The sequence below is a fragment of the Crinia signifera genome, chromosome 2 (genome assembly GCF_055691185.1).
Source record: "Crinia signifera chromosome 2, ASM5569118v1, whole genome shotgun sequence".
In the NCBI taxonomy this organism is placed as follows: Eukaryota; Metazoa; Chordata; class Amphibia; order Anura; family Myobatrachidae; genus Crinia; species Crinia signifera.
Window position 1 is genome coordinate 143,491,992 of NC_139218.1, and position 17,041 is coordinate 143,509,032.

The following is a 17,041-nucleotide window of genomic DNA, read 5'->3' on the forward strand; positions in this document are numbered from 1 at the left end:
TTCAGCATCAGCCACCAGGAGGAGTTAAGATCCGACGAGCTGGCCAGTGCAGGAGTACCCCCCCCCCCCTCCCAGCTAGGTGACGCCCCCTATAGGGCTGTTTTTCAGCAGCAGGGAGACTAGTCAGGATAGAGGAATAAAGAATGCAGCAATGTACAGAGACATCCTGGATAAAAACTTGAGAATGGCTTTGCACCGAAGCTTCCTATCCAACCTGCTGGAGCTTGAGAGGTGCTGCAAAGAGGAGTGGGTGAAACTGCCCAAAGATAGGTGTGCCATCTTGTGTCATCATATTCAAAAAGACTTGAGGCTGTAATGGCTGCCAAAGGTGCATCAACAAAGTATTGGACAAAGGCTCTAAATACCTATGTACATGTGATTTCTTAGTTTATCTTACTTAAAACATTTGCAAAAATCTACCAAAAACTTTTTTCATGTTGTCATTATGGGGGTATTGTGTGTAGAATTTTGAAAAATTAATTTATTCCATCTTGAAAAAAAGGCTGTAACATAACAAAATGTGGAAAAGGTGGTGCTGTGAATATTTTCTGGATGGGTACTTATATGTTAGTTGGGCGCCCACTATAGTTAGTACGCTCATACCCCCACTATCCATGTCGGCATGGAGTTGATTTTATATAGTGTGGCGAGCGCAGCGAGCCACCATGCCCGAAGCGTGGCGAGCAGATGGGAAAAACTAAGCAAATAGCTTAGTGGGTGCCCAACTAACATATAAGTACCTCTGGCTGCACTGTATATAAAGATTTGTAAAGGTGGTCTACTTTTTAATGATCATGTGTATTAATGTGTATCCTGGACATTGGGCCTGATTCAGACCTGTTTGTACCAAATTCAGCCCTGTGCAAACAGGTCTGTATACACCCCTTACCCCGCCTTATGAATTGGTTTGCAGGGTCTTGGAATGGATGTGTCGGGTATCCAGGCACACCCATTAAATGGCCAGGATCCATCCCCAACACGCCCACCCTGTCGCTTCCTTGCTATTGGCTTGCAAATAGAAATATTTGCCGAAGCTGATTGCAGCCGGACATCGTGCAAGCGCATTGCAGCCAGTGCGCAGTAGCCCAAACATCGGCCAGCGTCCAAATTCAGACCTGGCCAATCATATCTGAATCGGACCCATTGTTTGAGAGTAACAAATATGAATTGACAGTGTAAAAATAAGCTGCTCAGTATACAGTATGTGCGCTATATGCAGAAGCAAGCAAAAATGTTTTATTTATTCTTAAATCTTTTGCAGGATTTGTTACCACAGAACCACTTTTTAAAACACAAGCTACAGTAGCATTCAAAAAATTATATTTATTTTACACCTCCTTATATACCTCTAGTTGGCCATTATGGGGGACTATCTCCGGAGGACTCCACCCATCAGAAAATAATGGAGTATATGGTGGTACCATCTTTCCATTGGGCCAGTCAGCTCTATAATGAAAACACTTTTTTTATATATATATTATGACAAGGAATCACATACACTGGATAAAAATAAAGTCTGATTCATTATTTGTAGCAGGTTGACAGCATACAATGATAACTACTTCTCCAATTACAGCATAGTAGGTTTTCAAGCAAGCAACACATAGGGTGAGATTTAATAGGATGAGAGATTCAGAAAGTGAGAGATTTGGTGAGAAATCTCCAGTTTTTTAAAAGCGGCAATCATTTACACTGCAAAACCAGTTTGATTTTGAAATGTAAATGATTACCGCTTTAAAAAACCTGGAGATTTCTCACCAAATCTCTCACTTTCTGAATCTCTCATCCTATTAAATCTCACCCATAGGCTTCACAATGCAGGTACATGCTATTTCAGCCTCTTTCTTTTTTTTTTTTAAGTTAACCCCTTGAGTGGTATGCACGGAAATTTCTGGGGCTTAGCTGCGCTGCCGCAGTGGGCTGTCCCGGAAAATTTCCGGGCATACCACAAATATGAAATAGGTGGTGGTGGCCAGGTGTGCACCACTGGTGCAGCACCTCTAGAGCCCCCCCCCCCCCCCCCCCCCCAGTCAAGTCCTGCCCTGGTAGGTTTGTCCTGCCCCAGCAAATCCTACCACTCAAGGGGTTAATCGTTACAAATGTACATCGCATTGCATCACATGTACTACTAAAGGGATGCGATGCAATGTAGCACAAAAAGTACTGCCTGCAGATACTTTTAGTGCTATACAATATTGTACCCGCGGGGACGCGCATCACATCCCCGCAGGTACACAGTGTGATTATCGCACATGCGATGCGTTTTGAACTTTAAAAGTTCAAAACGCATGCGATAATCGCAGCGTGTATGGGCGCCTCTACTGCTCTTGCTGCTCTTAAGCTTCATCCCGTTGTATGTATATATGGTACACCTGCTTTGGAGAGTTTTACTATTATCACTTAAAATAATGTGTGCTTATGTGACTACCTTTTATGAGACAATTGTAAATATCAATATATTTACAATATACAGGAAATGTACGATGATGTCAAATTAGATTTGGCTTCTGTGTCTTTACCTTGTTCTCATCCACGCTTCTCCCAAACTTTCCCACAGCTGCCGCTCTTTATCTGTCACACATGAGTTCAACAGCAATATGGCCTTCTGTGTAAGGAAGGGAGACAACACAGAACTGGAGGTGTTCTTCCCTGGACATTTGGACAGGATCTGTAATAGAAGTTTCATTTACTGTATGATATGACTTTGTGCCAGTGTAAAAGCAATTGTGCCCATTTATCTGTACCTTCGGTAGCAAGTTCAGCAACATGTGGACTAATTCTGCAGCGCTTGGCTGGTACATCTCATCCTTGAGTTTTCCCTGGTGACAAATGTAATTCACAAATAAATGAATGAATGAAATTTGCTTTTCATATGTAATCACAGGATAAGCCTGTTTAATGCTAAATGGTAGAATATGGCATTTGTTGCACACAAATCATGCCATTGTAAATTATAAAAGCAAGTATGTATGTGTTGGATAAAAGGAAATGATAACATTTAATCTGCTTAATAAACATAATATTTTAAAGGGAACAATGAAAAAATATTGGATTTTTCCACTACAATACTAAAGCTCAGTGCAGTAGAGAGCTGGGATGTTCATGGGCCTTTGTGAGAGGCATAAACCATCAAAAAATATTTACAGCAGTGCTGCGTGAACAGGAGCACTAGCACACACGTGGGGGGTATCTGAGTACCCAGAAACCCCTTGACAATTCAGAGAAAGCAAGCATGATATTACAAAGCCCCACCCCATGGTCGCAATTCAATTGTGATTAGCAGGTCAATGGGGAGGGCGTGGAGCCAATATGATGGAATTACATTAGAATCGTGTACTTTTAGCCCCGCCTTCTCCAATTAGACCCGCTATTGATGGCATATTGTGGCAAGGGGCTGTGGCTTTACAATACAATTTTTTTTAAATCTATTAACATTGATCCAAAATTGACCAACATTGACCTAAAATTGACCTTTAAGAAATATACTACAAGAAGTGTGATTGCTTGCCCCCTGCCCAGGCAGAGGCAATTGCTTTCAGTGGCAGCAGCATCCTTGCCCCTACTGCAGACCAGTACATGCTGAGGAGAGAGGTTGGTGCCAGTGACAGGTAAGAGGGTGGATGACTCCGGGCCCAGGCCCTCCAAAAAACCCAGATATTTAGTATCAAGTCTGTTTTGGCCAATCTAAAAGTAATTTGGCTGGCTATGAACGAGATCGGGGGTGTAATACAGCCACAAATTTACAAAGCTGCTGAGTTTCCCAGATACGGATTTTCCAATGGTGAAGTGATTCGTATTTGGCTGCTGAGTTTAGTGGCAGCCAGACACAGCAGAACATGCTTCCGTGTGTAAAAGTAAAAAAAAAAAAACATGGGTTCCCCCCTCCTAAACATAACCAGCCATGGGTGCTTTTAGCTGGTTCTGGTTCCAAAAATAAATAGGAAAAAATGACATAGGGGTTCCCCGTATTTTTAAAACCAGCACGTGGTCTTGCACTGGACCTGGTTCTAAAAATATGGGGGACAAAAGAAGTAGGGTCCTCCGTATTTTTTAAACCAGTTTGGGCTCCACAAGTCAGTAAGGTAATGCCACAGCTGGGGTCACTTCTGTATAAGTGCCCATGGTCGTGTCCTTACACCCCAACTGTTCATAACCTAAATCATATGTAGATCTGTCCTCTTTGTTACCTGTAAGCATCCAAAAGGTTAAAAAATAAACCGATTTAGGTATTGTTTCCCCTCAGGTACCCATATAGGATTTCTACTGGACAAGGGGACAGCATGTATGTATGTGTGTGTGTGTGTGTGTATGTATGTTAATAAAATTTCACTTTCACGGTGTGCGTGTCAGCATTTTTATTTTAGTTTTGGTTCATCTGTGGAACTACAAGTCCCAGCGGGCCCTTTAATGCCCCGCATGCTGGTACTTGTGGTTATCTAAGAATGTACATGCAGGGGAGGCTTGCTGAGACTGTTTAGTTCCACAGCAAAACCCAATGCTAATTCTTTTATACAACTTACAGACTATCGACCCAGCACCCACCGCCAAGGGGTGCCAGGGATAGCCCGGGCTTCAACCATGGCCCTTGGTAGTCCTATGGGCCTTTATTGGGGCGTCCCCACTCCCCCGAGGACTCTGGCCAGAGCTGATCAGTTGGGGGGGTAATGACATGGCTGGTTATGCTCGGGAGAGGGGTCCCCCACGTAATTTTTGTGTTAATTTTAACTCTTTGTTTTACTTTTACACATAAAAGCATGCACAGATCAACTGATCCATGCCAAAACCAATGGCAAAAGGTGATCTATTTGCAATTCATATTTTGAGCTGAATTCACATTCGAATGCTTGTAAATTTGCCAATGTGTCCTGTTCCTATGGTAAAGTTCTGCCAAATTTGCCCGATGGTCTATTGATTTTCATGTGTAAATGAGGAAATTCCGGGAAATTTTGGCTTTATAAATTTGCCAATGTGCGATTCGTGGCCGTGGATGGGATCAAATTGATAAGAATGGGTACATTTGAACCCATTCAATCTTAATAAATTTCCCTATCAGTGAACTTGATAAAATGGCATGTACCAATTAATGAAATGTTCTGAAACATCCAAAGAAAATGCAAAATAGAAACAATACTAAATTATCTGGTGATATACTCTGCAATTCAGATGTCTGGCACCCATCAGGGAGATAAAGATGCAGTACCTTTTACGCTCCCACACCAGAGTACAAGGTTGGTATAATCACTACCATTGAGGGCTGGCATAGCTCTCACATTGGTGCAGAGAAAGTGGCATGGACAAGTGGTGAAGATCCGGGATGTCAAGCTGAGAGCTCATTGCTCAGGAAGCAATTAGGCTGGAAGAGGCTCTTGGTTGGGAAGTGACTGCGAGCGCTGTGCAGCAAGCAGCAGTGAGTCCCGCTGAGAGCTGCTGTGGCTCAAAGGCTTGTGCCAGAGGGGTCAAGCTCTTCATCACATATACAGCGGCTAGACGGTGCATGGGGAGCGCGCCTGGGCCCTGCTGCCAGCAGCGCCACTTGTTATCTGACAGGTGCAGCATCAAACAGCAGCATCCGCTATGCAGTCAAGGGAGAGTGCCTCTCAGGCCTAGCGCCTCCATGCTTTGCATCCTCTGCTGAGCGGGTAGCACCAGGCCAGAGCGTGCTGCTGCTGATGACTATTTATTTATTATTATTTATTTATTAACAGTTTCTTATATAGCGCACACAGATTCCGCAGCGCTTTACAAAGCAAATTATCCTTTCAAGCTGAAACACTGACAGCATGATTTCAGCGTGTCAGTGTTCTGTATAATCTTTTTACATGCTGTTTACGTCGATCATAATACTTAAAGCAAACATTTCGCTATTTATAACATCATGTGCAATTTTGAATGTTAGATTATTCAATGAATATTTAGGATGTGATGTCACTTCCGGTAATTTTGATTGGAGCACCATCACATAAATATTAAGAAGCCTGTTACAGTCCCCATGTCTTGAAAAAGGCTCCAAGTGAGCCGAAACGCGTTGACCCAGGGACTGTTTTTTCCTGCATCCTGAGCCCACCAGAACCACGGAGGTAACTTTTGGATTCCAAACACCACTCACCCTGTCCGGACCTTACCATCTATTGCTGTGAGTGTGCTGCGGTTTCTCTTTGTTTAATCCTGGTTTCTGGAGCTCGGTTTGCCCTTTTTTAATTTTATGTTTTTAGAAAGTTTTATATTTGCCTTTTTGTAATGTCTGTTGGAACTTTTAGCCCAACTATGGGCTTTGTGTAATAAAATATTTTTTAAATACACCCATTCCTTCTTTTTTGGAGGCTTCTAAATGTACCTCACATTTGAAGAGAAAAGGACCCAGGAATCCTAAAGAATCAAAGATACCCAGATGTGTTTAGTTCCCGCTTCTGACACCGTGAGTGTGTGTGTTGTCAATCCTTAAAGATACCTTTATGAGTGTTCCCACATTCATTTGGATGTGAGTAAAGGGTACGCTAGATATTCCTCCTGGTGATTCATTCTTTTGGTCAAATAAAGATACCTTTATAAGAGTTATTGAGAGTGAGTAAGGGTACGCTCTCTTCGTATAAATATTCAAAACAAAGATACCTTTATGAGCTTATAACACCATGCATACATGTGAGTAGAGGTACGCCCCTGTAGGATCCTTATTACCATACGGAAAAAGAAACCTTTATTCGTTTTAGTTACATCTTTTACGTGTGAGTGGGGTACGCCATTTGATGTACATATAAAGAGAACAAGACAGAATAACAACTGGATTATCAGTGTGACTTTATTTTTTGACATTTTGTTATTTCTTATATTCTTTTCCCCATCGGGAACATCGATTGAATACAGGACTTTTTCCAAACATTTCCCCCTGAGACATCTCCTAAAAACCTTTGTCCTGGATATATTTACATTTCGGAGGATACGGATATCTAGAAGGGGAAGTACCATTTCTCCATCTTTTGAGCACATTTTTGTCACATTTTCACAAATTTTGTTTATTATAGCGCTTTGAACTTTCGGGTGACTCATAACCATCCTTTTCCACTTTGTCTAGGGCTGAAGGTGTCAGTCCATTGGGTCCCCTGATCATTCAAAGCTGCTAAAGCGCAAACTTTCAGTCACATATACTTTTTTCACGACTGTGTCTGTACTGCCCCAAATTATTATTATGTTATGGGAGTGTCATGGGCTGGGAATTGCAATTACATAAAAATACAGGCATGCTATATATCATTTCAACTAGCAAAATATTGTATTTCTTTCTTACATTATGTATTTAAAATAGGAGAAGGGTAGCACCGTATCCTTATGAATACGATACAAAGAATTGTACAATAAAAATCTACATAGTAGTACAAAAATCAATAAGGAAATAAAAATATAACCTACTGGAAGACGTACAAAAAGAATTCTCAGTGCGGATAAAAAAAAACCCTTTCTTTAGCAAAAGATTGTGGGGGAAATTTACTAAAGGAGATTTGTAAAAAAAAAAGGTGTATTTGTATCCAGAAATACACTTATTTTTGACATTTACTATCCCGAAAATACGGCAATTCGTATTGATGTGCTATCAATACGACTACGAATTGCCGTATTTTCGGGATAGTAAATGCCAAAAATAAGTGTATTTCTAAATACAAATACACCTATTTTTTACAAATTTCCTTTAGTAAATTTCCCCCTGTATGTCTGATAAGCATACTAATGCTCATAATATGCATTTAACTGAGAAAGTAAATGACATGTACAGTACATGAGCTATTTTGACAGTTGCAAGTATATTTTTCATTTTTAAAATTTACAAATGTGCTTAGTTTCTTACTTATAAATGATTTTGAACATTGGCGATTACAACTCAAACAAACCAGCTGTAATTATGTCGGACTATAGAACAGTTTTGTGTCTTTCAATCTCGGCTCCATTTGCATCGGCCGAGTTGTATGAGTAAAATGGCCAAAACATCTAGAACCGACTTTTTATCGGTAACTTGTAATTGGAGCTGAAATCTTCTGACTTTTAGTGAACTTGGATGCTATTACATTATTTGACTTTTTAAAATGTCATATTTTGCGTAAAAATCGGACAGTTCACAAAATCTACCCAAAATCGACTGCTATTGCATCTATAGATTCTGGGGTTTGGATTCAGTGGGCAGTGCCATCTTTAGATGGTGTTGCCCAATAGAAGTACTGTATATGAGCCGCCCTTCCCGGCAGAGAGAGATCGAATTGGATCCCTCACAGGACACCTTGGGGCACAAGCATCACTAGACAGGACTCAAACCCAGAGGTTTCACCATTACAAAGGACAGCTCTTACCACAATAGCTGTCCTTTGGGAGTTTCTTCAAGCATATGGCATTACTAAATGTTGTTCTTGAGAATAATGCCAGGATGCATTGCAAGTTAAAAATGCAATGCTTTATGCATCCCATCTTTTGAGAGAATAGAACAAAAAACGGTACTTATGTAGTATCTGGGCGCCCGATTTAGAAATCGGGCACATCGCATTGCATCGCATGCGACCATCGGATGCGATGCGATGCGATGACCAGATTTTTCAATAGGAATCAATGTTAAAATGGACTGAGTCCATTTTAACATGGAATTCAATGGGGAAAAGGGGTCCTTTTCATACCCCTACTATCCAAGTGGGCATGGAGTTGAGGCATACAATCAAAAAATCGGGCGCCCAGATACTACATAAGTACCCAAAAACCTGCTAGCAAATGATGGGATGTTAATACCAGTATACATATATTTATTGCTGTGTATAATAAAATAAGGTAGCCTTTGTTGAGGCTAGTCACTCACCATTAAATTAAAACTGTACTTAATCTTTTGAAGACAATCAATAAATTCTGCTTCTGAAACTTTTCCTTTGAAAAGAGAGAAAGAGTAAGATAAATGTTAGAGGCATCTTTGTTTTATGTCCTTGCTTGGTCATTTATTATGTGTTTTTGTACTTCACTCACCTTTTTTTTTCTTTTTATCCAAATTTATTTTTTCAACAAAAATCTCAATGTCCGCAAGTGTTCGATTTAAAACTTCCTGGTGTGAAATAACATGTGTGTAAGTAACTGTTCATGGCATAGTAACATCTAAGCAATTGTTATCCAACAATTATGGGGTTATTAAGTTACCATCTTTAAGGTAAAATCAAGAATTCCATAACGTGTATCTACGTGCTAAATACAGCCCCATGCAAGTCTGCCAATGACTTGTTGTCCTGCAAATCCAATCGCAACTCATTGACAATGGAATGATTTTCTCATTCTGTGTCACTGTGCGTAATTCTGACCCTTCCACAACTCGGTGACAGAGACGGCTGATCGAAGCTAGAGCTGACAACATACAACCTTCCTGAAACACATGGGCACTCCTGCGTTTTTCCTAACACTCCCATAAAATGCAAAAAAAGTAATTGCTAATTTTTGTCACTGTCTGAACGCATGCATGTATTATCCATTTGCATGTGCAGTCTTTCCATAATAGGTCGGCGTGCGAATTCTCATAACAATCAGGTCTGAATAACCCCAATATCTGTATGCAAACAATACTCAGCACTCTCTTAATTGGCATACAAAAACCATTACATGGACTTAGTAATGCTTCTTTATAAAGATTCATCCCCCATCTGTCCTCCAGGACAGTTTTTATAGTCATATTTTGCATTTTGGAGCTGGGACTTGGGTGGTCCCTTCAGTTAAAGTGAAGCTTTACTGCACATGATTGCTGCTGCCAATCAGCAGCAAGAGCTTCCTATATAAATTCCTCAAGGTACATGATCCAATTTCAGTACAATGTTGGATTATTGTACAGTATATGTGTTTCCTGTAAGTACAGATGTGTCCTGATACACATCCATAGCCCCAATACACAGTGCCCCATACAACTCTGCTAATGTTGGGCATCTTTTTTGCCAAAAATGTATATAATTTGTATTGCTTTGTGTAGCCCCTCTCATTTAGCCCCAGCGCTCACCAGAATGTCCCCGCTGGTGAGCGCTGGCTGAAAGGAACTCCGTCAGACTGGGACGCGCGGGCGTCTCACATGCACACGCGTCCCAGTCACTCGGCGGCGCAACCCTGCCCGTCTTCACTTCAGGGAGATGGGCAGGGTTGGGTGGGTGCCGAGTGGCGGTGGGGACCGGTGGTTGCGGATGCAGCGGCGGCAGATGGCAGTGGGGAACTCAGTTGGGACGGGGGCACGCACGCATCTCGTGTGTCCCCTTCCGACGGATGACGGGGCCTGGCGATTCTACCACTCACAAGCAGACTCTGCTGATTATAGAATGTATGAATGAATCATATAATTTGACCCAGCCTGTTATTGGTGTGGTATAGCTCACTGACAATGTCTAGTCAGATAGCCAATAGGTCCATATCAAAAAGTTAGACGTTAACAAAAGTTACACATGCATTAGTTAGACATTGACAAAAGTCAGACATGCATTAGTCTGACAGTGCCTAATGAAACCACACAAGTAAAATGCTGACATGGAAAATCAATATGTGTATATGGGCACCGTATCGCTGTACCACGTCTGCTCACCATGCTTTGGCACGGTGCCTCACTGCCCTCATAACACTATTATATTCTCCCTTTGCGTGCACTGGGATGGTAAAGTATGACAAAAGTTGATTTAAAAAAAAGTTGGTTGTCGGGATATTGAGTGCGTTGGCATATCTTAATAATGCATGTCTAACTTTTTTTAATGTTTACCGAATGCATGCCTAACTTTTGCCAGTGTCTAACTTTTTTTAATAGAGAAGGGGGTGAGTGCTCGCGCTGAATACCTCTTGTGGCGAGGGGGCTGCTGGGCTGGAGTGGTCCAAACTCCCAGAAATACAGTTGATTGCAGGTGGGTAGCCTAGCGCTCACCTCTTATGTAGCACTGTGGTGTATGTGGCAGATATGAAATAAAGTAGAGAAACTTGATGTTCCTTTAAGAGGTTTATTAAGGTGCAAAGTATATGCGCAATAAAATATGCAATATATCACCGTCTATCCAACCAGGAGCTGCTGCACGGTGGTAAACTTGCAGACTGGATGGCAAGGAGGGCTGGGATATTGCTGTGGGGGTGGTGGGGGGTATTGCCCCTGTGATAAAGTCTCACAGGGAACTGGGTGAGTGAGGGGTGGGAGGCAGTGTTCAAGCCGTGCAAGTATGCAGAGTACTTGGATGGTAATCTCAGGCTGTCACTGGTCGTGGGGAGATGCAGGATGTGAAAGTTTAAGTCACTTAAACAAGTGTCCGATGAAAGCAGAACAGTTAGTTCGTGGGGTCAAGGTAAGAGGGTGAGTGTCGCCGGGTGTTGGCGTCCCAAACCACCCGGTGATACACTATACTCCTACCCGATACCTGGTCTCGTAAGGTCCCACGGCGGAGATCTGTCTGCAGACTTGTGCGGGCGGGCGGCAGCAGTAGCACACGCTCGACAGCGTCTTCCGTCACTTCCGGGTTCAGCTGTTAAGCTTGCGCCCGGAGTGTCAGAGTCAGCCGGAGCTATGTGGTCTCGACTCCTGTTATGGAGGAGACTTGAAGATGGAGATATGTTTGAGTGTGGCTGTGTCCAACGCGTTTCGGCCGCTGACGGCCTTTTTCAAGGATACAAATGTGCATTCGTGAAGTGGGTTAAGTAAGGCGGTGGGTCACGCCTCCAAGGTTTTGATAGGTAGACTCAGTAATCACTCAGGTGCGTAGTGACGTCATGAAGAGTGGGTATGTCTGTCAATCACTGTTAGAGTGAGAAACTGTCTCTGCTTGGTGTTTCAGGAGAAACAGGGTATATATTGAAAGGGTATGATAACGGGGATCTGCAGTAATTATCCTAGGTGTCCATTATGAAAATCGATGTTCAGGCCATTTGGTTGTAGGGTTTTTAGAGTGAAAATCCAGTATAACTCTCTTCTGTTCAGTAATTCTACATGATCCCCCCCCCTCCAATTGATATTGGGTGATTCTATGGCTTGGAATGTGAGTCCTTTAGGATTTGATCCATGGGATTCAAGAAAATGTAATGAAACGCTGTGTTTTCTGTAACCAATTTTAATGTTTCGTATATGTTCATAGATTCTGTTTTTGAGGCATCTGATTGTCCTCCCCACATATTCCAAACCACAGGGGCATCTTAGAAGGTAGACCACCCCTTTAGTTTCACATGACAAATGTTGTGTGAGTTTAAATGTCTCTTTAGTGGTGCTAGAAGTCCAGCTGTCAGTGCCTTTGGTCGTTATTTTTGTAAGGTTTTTGCAGCCAGCACATTTGCTGCAAAAGTAGAATCCCTTACTGTCTGTTAATCTTGTTTGTATGAGTTCTTTAGGTCTGATGTGATTTTTAACCAATTTTTGCCTAAGATCCGGGGCTTTCCTAAAGATTAGTCTAGGTTTGTCTGTCAGATGTGTCTGCAATTGATGATCCTGTCCCAGAATGTGCCAATGTTTTTGTAAAATATTTTTGAGTTGTCTAGAAGATTGATTGTATTGTGTAATAAATGTGATTTCTTGTAGTCCTGTCTGTATTCTAGGTGATTTAGTTGTCAGTGTCTCACTTCTGTCCAAGTTTTCTATCTCCTTATATGCTAGGTCAACTATGTCATTGTTGTATTTTTTCTCTAAGAACTGATCCCTTAGTTGATGTGCCTGTGTCTCGAAATCTTCTGTTCTGGAGCAATTCCGCTTAATGCGGCGGAACTGCCCTTTAGGTATCCCATCTAACCAGGGCCTATGGTGTCCACTAGTGTACAGTATAAAACTGTTGACATCAACATTTTTGCGATAAGTTTTGGTATGTATTGTGCCAGATTCAATAAAGATTTCGAGGTCAAGAAATTGTACTGATTGTTTACTTATTTGTGTAGTGAAATGTATGTTCCTGTCATTACAGTTGAGATAGTTCATGAAAGATGTCAGTGAGTCTTGAGTGCCTTTCCAGATGAATATACAGTCGTCAATGTAACGTCGCCACAGGATCAAATTTGACGCCCAGCTATGGTCACACCAAATGTAGTCCTCCTCCCACTTCCCCATAAACAAATTAGCATAGCTGGGCGCCACTTTTGATCCCATGGCGGTCCCGGTTGTCTGAAGATAGAAGGTGCCGTTAAACCAAGTGTAATTATGGTGTAGGATGAAATTGATGGAGTCTATGATGAACTGTATCTGTTCTTTTTTTAAAAGTTGTGTCTGTTCCAGAAAGTGTTGGGTGCTTTGTATTCCGTCATTGTGTTTAATGATAGTGTAGAGAGAGGTTACGTCACTGGTTGCCAGCCAGTAATCGTCCTGCCATTCTATTGTCTGTAAGATGTTAATTATATCAGTGGTGTCTTTGAGGTGAGATGGAAGGCTTTTGACTATGTTTTGTAGGAAGGTGTCTGTGTATTGTGCCAGATTGGAAGAGATGGAGTCAATGCCGGATATGATGGGTCTGCCAGGTGGATTGTGTATGTCTTTATGTATTTTAGGTAGATAATAGAAAACGGGTATTTTTGGGTGTTGAGATTTGAGATAACTATGTTCTGATTTGTTAAGAATGCCCGTGTCTGCGCCATTTTGTAGTAAAGTGTCCAGTTTCTTGTTGAAGTCTGAGGTGGGGTCTCCCGGTAGTATCCTGTATGTGTCGGTATCACCCAGCAATCTCAGGGATTCCTGGATGTAATCTGTCTGATTGAGGACTACAATCCCACCCCCTTTATCCGCTGGTTTGATAATGAGGTTGTTGTTAGTTTCTAGTTCTTTCAATGCTTGTATTTCTTTATTGGTGATGTTGTTATGTGGGTGATGTCTGTCATGTTTAGTCATGAGTTTGTCTAGATCTGCAGTTACCAGTGTCTCAAATGTCTTTATGTGGTGGCTTTTGACGTGAACAGGATTGAATGTAGATTTAGGTCTGAGGCTGGTATGTTGATATTTGGGAGGAGTGTCTTGGTTGTTACGGATGATGGGATTTGACATGAAGTACTTTTTCCAAGCATAATTTACGTGTAAATGACTGTAGATCGCAATATGTGTTAAATTTATTGGGTTTTTTGGTTGGAGCAAATTTCAGACCTTTGGATAACAATGATTCTTGGTCTTTGGAGAGTGTGATGTCACTGAGGTTGAATATCTGGGTTTGTAATGGTTCGGTTCTTACTGTGTCTTGAGTGATTCTGTTTGTTTCTTTGGTTTTTTTGGTGTCCCCTCCTCTACATCCTCTTCTAGGTCTATGTGTCTTTTTTTGCTTGAGTTGTAAGTGATTGTGGTTGGGAGGCAAGCCTTGCGGCCTGCCTCTGTATCTAAAAAATTGTCCGCCCATGAGTTTTCTGTTGTATTGGTGGTAGAGACTGTGTTTGTTGTATTGGTGTGTAAGGTTGTTGTGATTTGTGGACGTACAGTTGTCCCTGCTGTGACTGTGTTGGGGTCTGTGTCGTAATGCCTTTGTGTGGTGACCCAGCCTTGATCAAAGGAGAGTCTGGCAAGGTCGTTATAATTGTCTTCTTCCTCAATTTCATGAATTGAGAAAGATGTGTTGGAAATGGTGTCAGTGGTTTGTTCTGAATCGAGTTCAATGTCCTGATTGTCCTGGTCTGGTATGTGTTCTGCAATCGTACTGTGTATCAAGGACATGTGTTGTTGGTATGTCAATCCAGTGTTTTTGTACAGAGCAGGTTTGTTAGTTTTAAATGTTTGAGTCCTTTGTAAAAGGGTTTTACGTTTGTTAAGTATGTGTCCCACGTACTGTGAACTTTTTGGTTTAAGTGGAGATTTAGTGGTTTTAGGTTTAAGGTCTCTGTGTATTTTCTTTACTTTGATGGTTATGATGTCATTCTCTTGTTTAGTCAGTCGAGTTTCAGAGATTTTTTCTATGTCGCCATATCCTGGTTCCTTAGTGAAGGGTTTATTTAGTGTGTGGGTGTCCTCAATTTGTTGTGTCAGATTTAATAAATCATGGTCATGTCGCTCAACCAGTAATTTGATTAATTCTAGAGAGCAGGTGTGTAGAAGATTATCCCATTTTTGTTGAAATTGTAGGTCGTCAGAATAGTGTGTCGACTTTTTCTTGATGCGTAGGCCTTTTGGGACTATGTCATGCGCTAAGTACCATTTGAGGAAATGTCTATCCCACCATGTTTTGGTCTCTTTCTGTATTAATTTTTCAAGGTGTCTGTAATTACTACAAAAGTCAGATGGTGGTATAATTTTACCTATATTATCAATATTGATTGTCTCTTTTTCTGCCCTTTGAACAAGGCTGGGTCACCACACAAAGGCATTACGACACAGACCCCAACACAGTCACAGCAGGGACAACTGTACGTCCACAAATCACAACAACCTTACACACCAATACAACAAACACAGTCTCTACCACCAATACAACAGAAAACTCATGGGCGGACAATTTTTTAGATACAGAGGCAGGCCGCAAGGCTTGCCTCCCAACCACAATCACTTACAACTCAAGCAAAAAAAGACACATAGACCTAGAAGAGGATGTAGAGGAGGGGACACCAAAAAAACCAAAGAAACAAACAGAATCACTCAAGACACAGTAAGAACCGAACCATTACAAACCCAGATATTCAACCTCAGTGACATCACACTCTCCAAAGACCAAGAATCATTGTTATCCAAAGGTCTGAAATTTGCTCCAACCAAAAAACCCAATAAATTTAACACATATTGCGATCTACAGTCATTTACACGTAAATTATGCTTGAAAAAGTACTTCATGTCAAATCCCATCATCCGTAACAACCAAGACACTCCTCCCAAATATCAACATACCAGCCTCAGACCTAAATCTACATTCAATCCTGTTCACGTCAAAAGCCACCACATAAAGACATTTGAGACACTGGTAACTGCAGATCTAGACAAACTCACGACTAAACATGACAGACATCACCCACATAACAACATCACCAATAAAGAAATTCAAGCATTGAAAGAACTAGAAACTAACAACAACCTCATTATCAAACCAGCGGATAAAGGGGGTGGGATTGTAGTCCTCAATCAGACAGATTACATCCAGGAATCCCTGAGATTGCTGGGTGATACCGACACATACAGGATACTACCGGGAGACCCCACCTCAGACTTCAACAAGAAACTGGACACTTTACTACAAAATGGCGCAGACACGGGCATTCTTAACAAATCAGAACATAGTTATCTCAAATCTCAACACCCAAAAATACCCGTTTTCTATTTACCTAAAATACATAAAGACATACACAATCCACCTGGCAGACCCATCATATCCGGCATTGACTCCATCTCTTCCAATCTGGCACAATACACAGACACCTTCCTACAAAACATAGTCAAAAGCCTTCCATCTCACCTCAAAGACACCACTGATATAATTAACATCTTACAGACAATAGAATGGCAGGACGATTACTGGCTGGCAACCAGTGACGTAACCTCTCTCTACACTATCATTAAACACAATGACGGAATACAAAGCACCCAACACTTTCTGGAACAGACACAACTTTTAAAAAAAGAACAGATACAGTTCATCATAGACTCCATCAATTTCATCCTACACCATAATTACACTTGGTTTAACGGCACCTTCTATCTTCAGACAACCGGGACCGCCATGGGATCAAAAGTGGCGCCCAGCTATGCTAATTTGTTTATGGGGAAGTGGGAGGAGGACTACATTTGGTGTGACCATAGCTGGGCGTCAAATTTGATCCTGTGGCGACGTTACATTGACGACTGTATATTCATCTGGAAAGGCACTCAAGACTCACTGACATCTTTCATGAACTATCTCAACTGTAATGACAGGAACATACATTTCACTACACAAATAAGTAAACAATCAGTACAATTTCTTGACCTCGAAATCTTTATTGAATCTGGCACAATACATACCAAAACTTATCGCAAAAATGTTGATGTCAACAGTTTTATACTGTACACTAGTGGACACCATAGGCCCTGGTTAGATGGGATACCTAAAGGGCAGTTCCGCCGCATTAAGCGGAATTGCTCCAGAACAGAAGATTTCGAGACACAGGCACA

The 17,041-nt window shown here is 41.6% G+C and overlaps 1 protein-coding gene across 1 annotated transcript in view; it reads right to left on the reverse strand.

Annotated features, from left to right (window-relative positions):
* EPS8L3 (EPS8 signaling adaptor L3) overlaps positions 1–17,041 on the reverse strand; it is an 80,016-nt gene that overhangs the window by 17,418 nt on the left and 45,557 nt on the right. The window contains exons 10-14 of the mRNA XM_083171105.1: positions 8,989–9,064; positions 8,828–8,892; positions 2,745–2,819; positions 2,520–2,668; positions 1,347–1,446 (exon numbers count right to left, since the gene is read on the reverse strand). Of these exons, the coding sequence (XP_083027231.1) occupies positions 1,347–1,446; positions 2,520–2,668; positions 2,745–2,819; positions 8,828–8,892; positions 8,989–9,064 (465 nt within the window). The remainder of the gene's footprint in view (positions 1–1,346; positions 1,447–2,519; positions 2,669–2,744; positions 2,820–8,827; positions 8,893–8,988; positions 9,065–17,041) is intronic.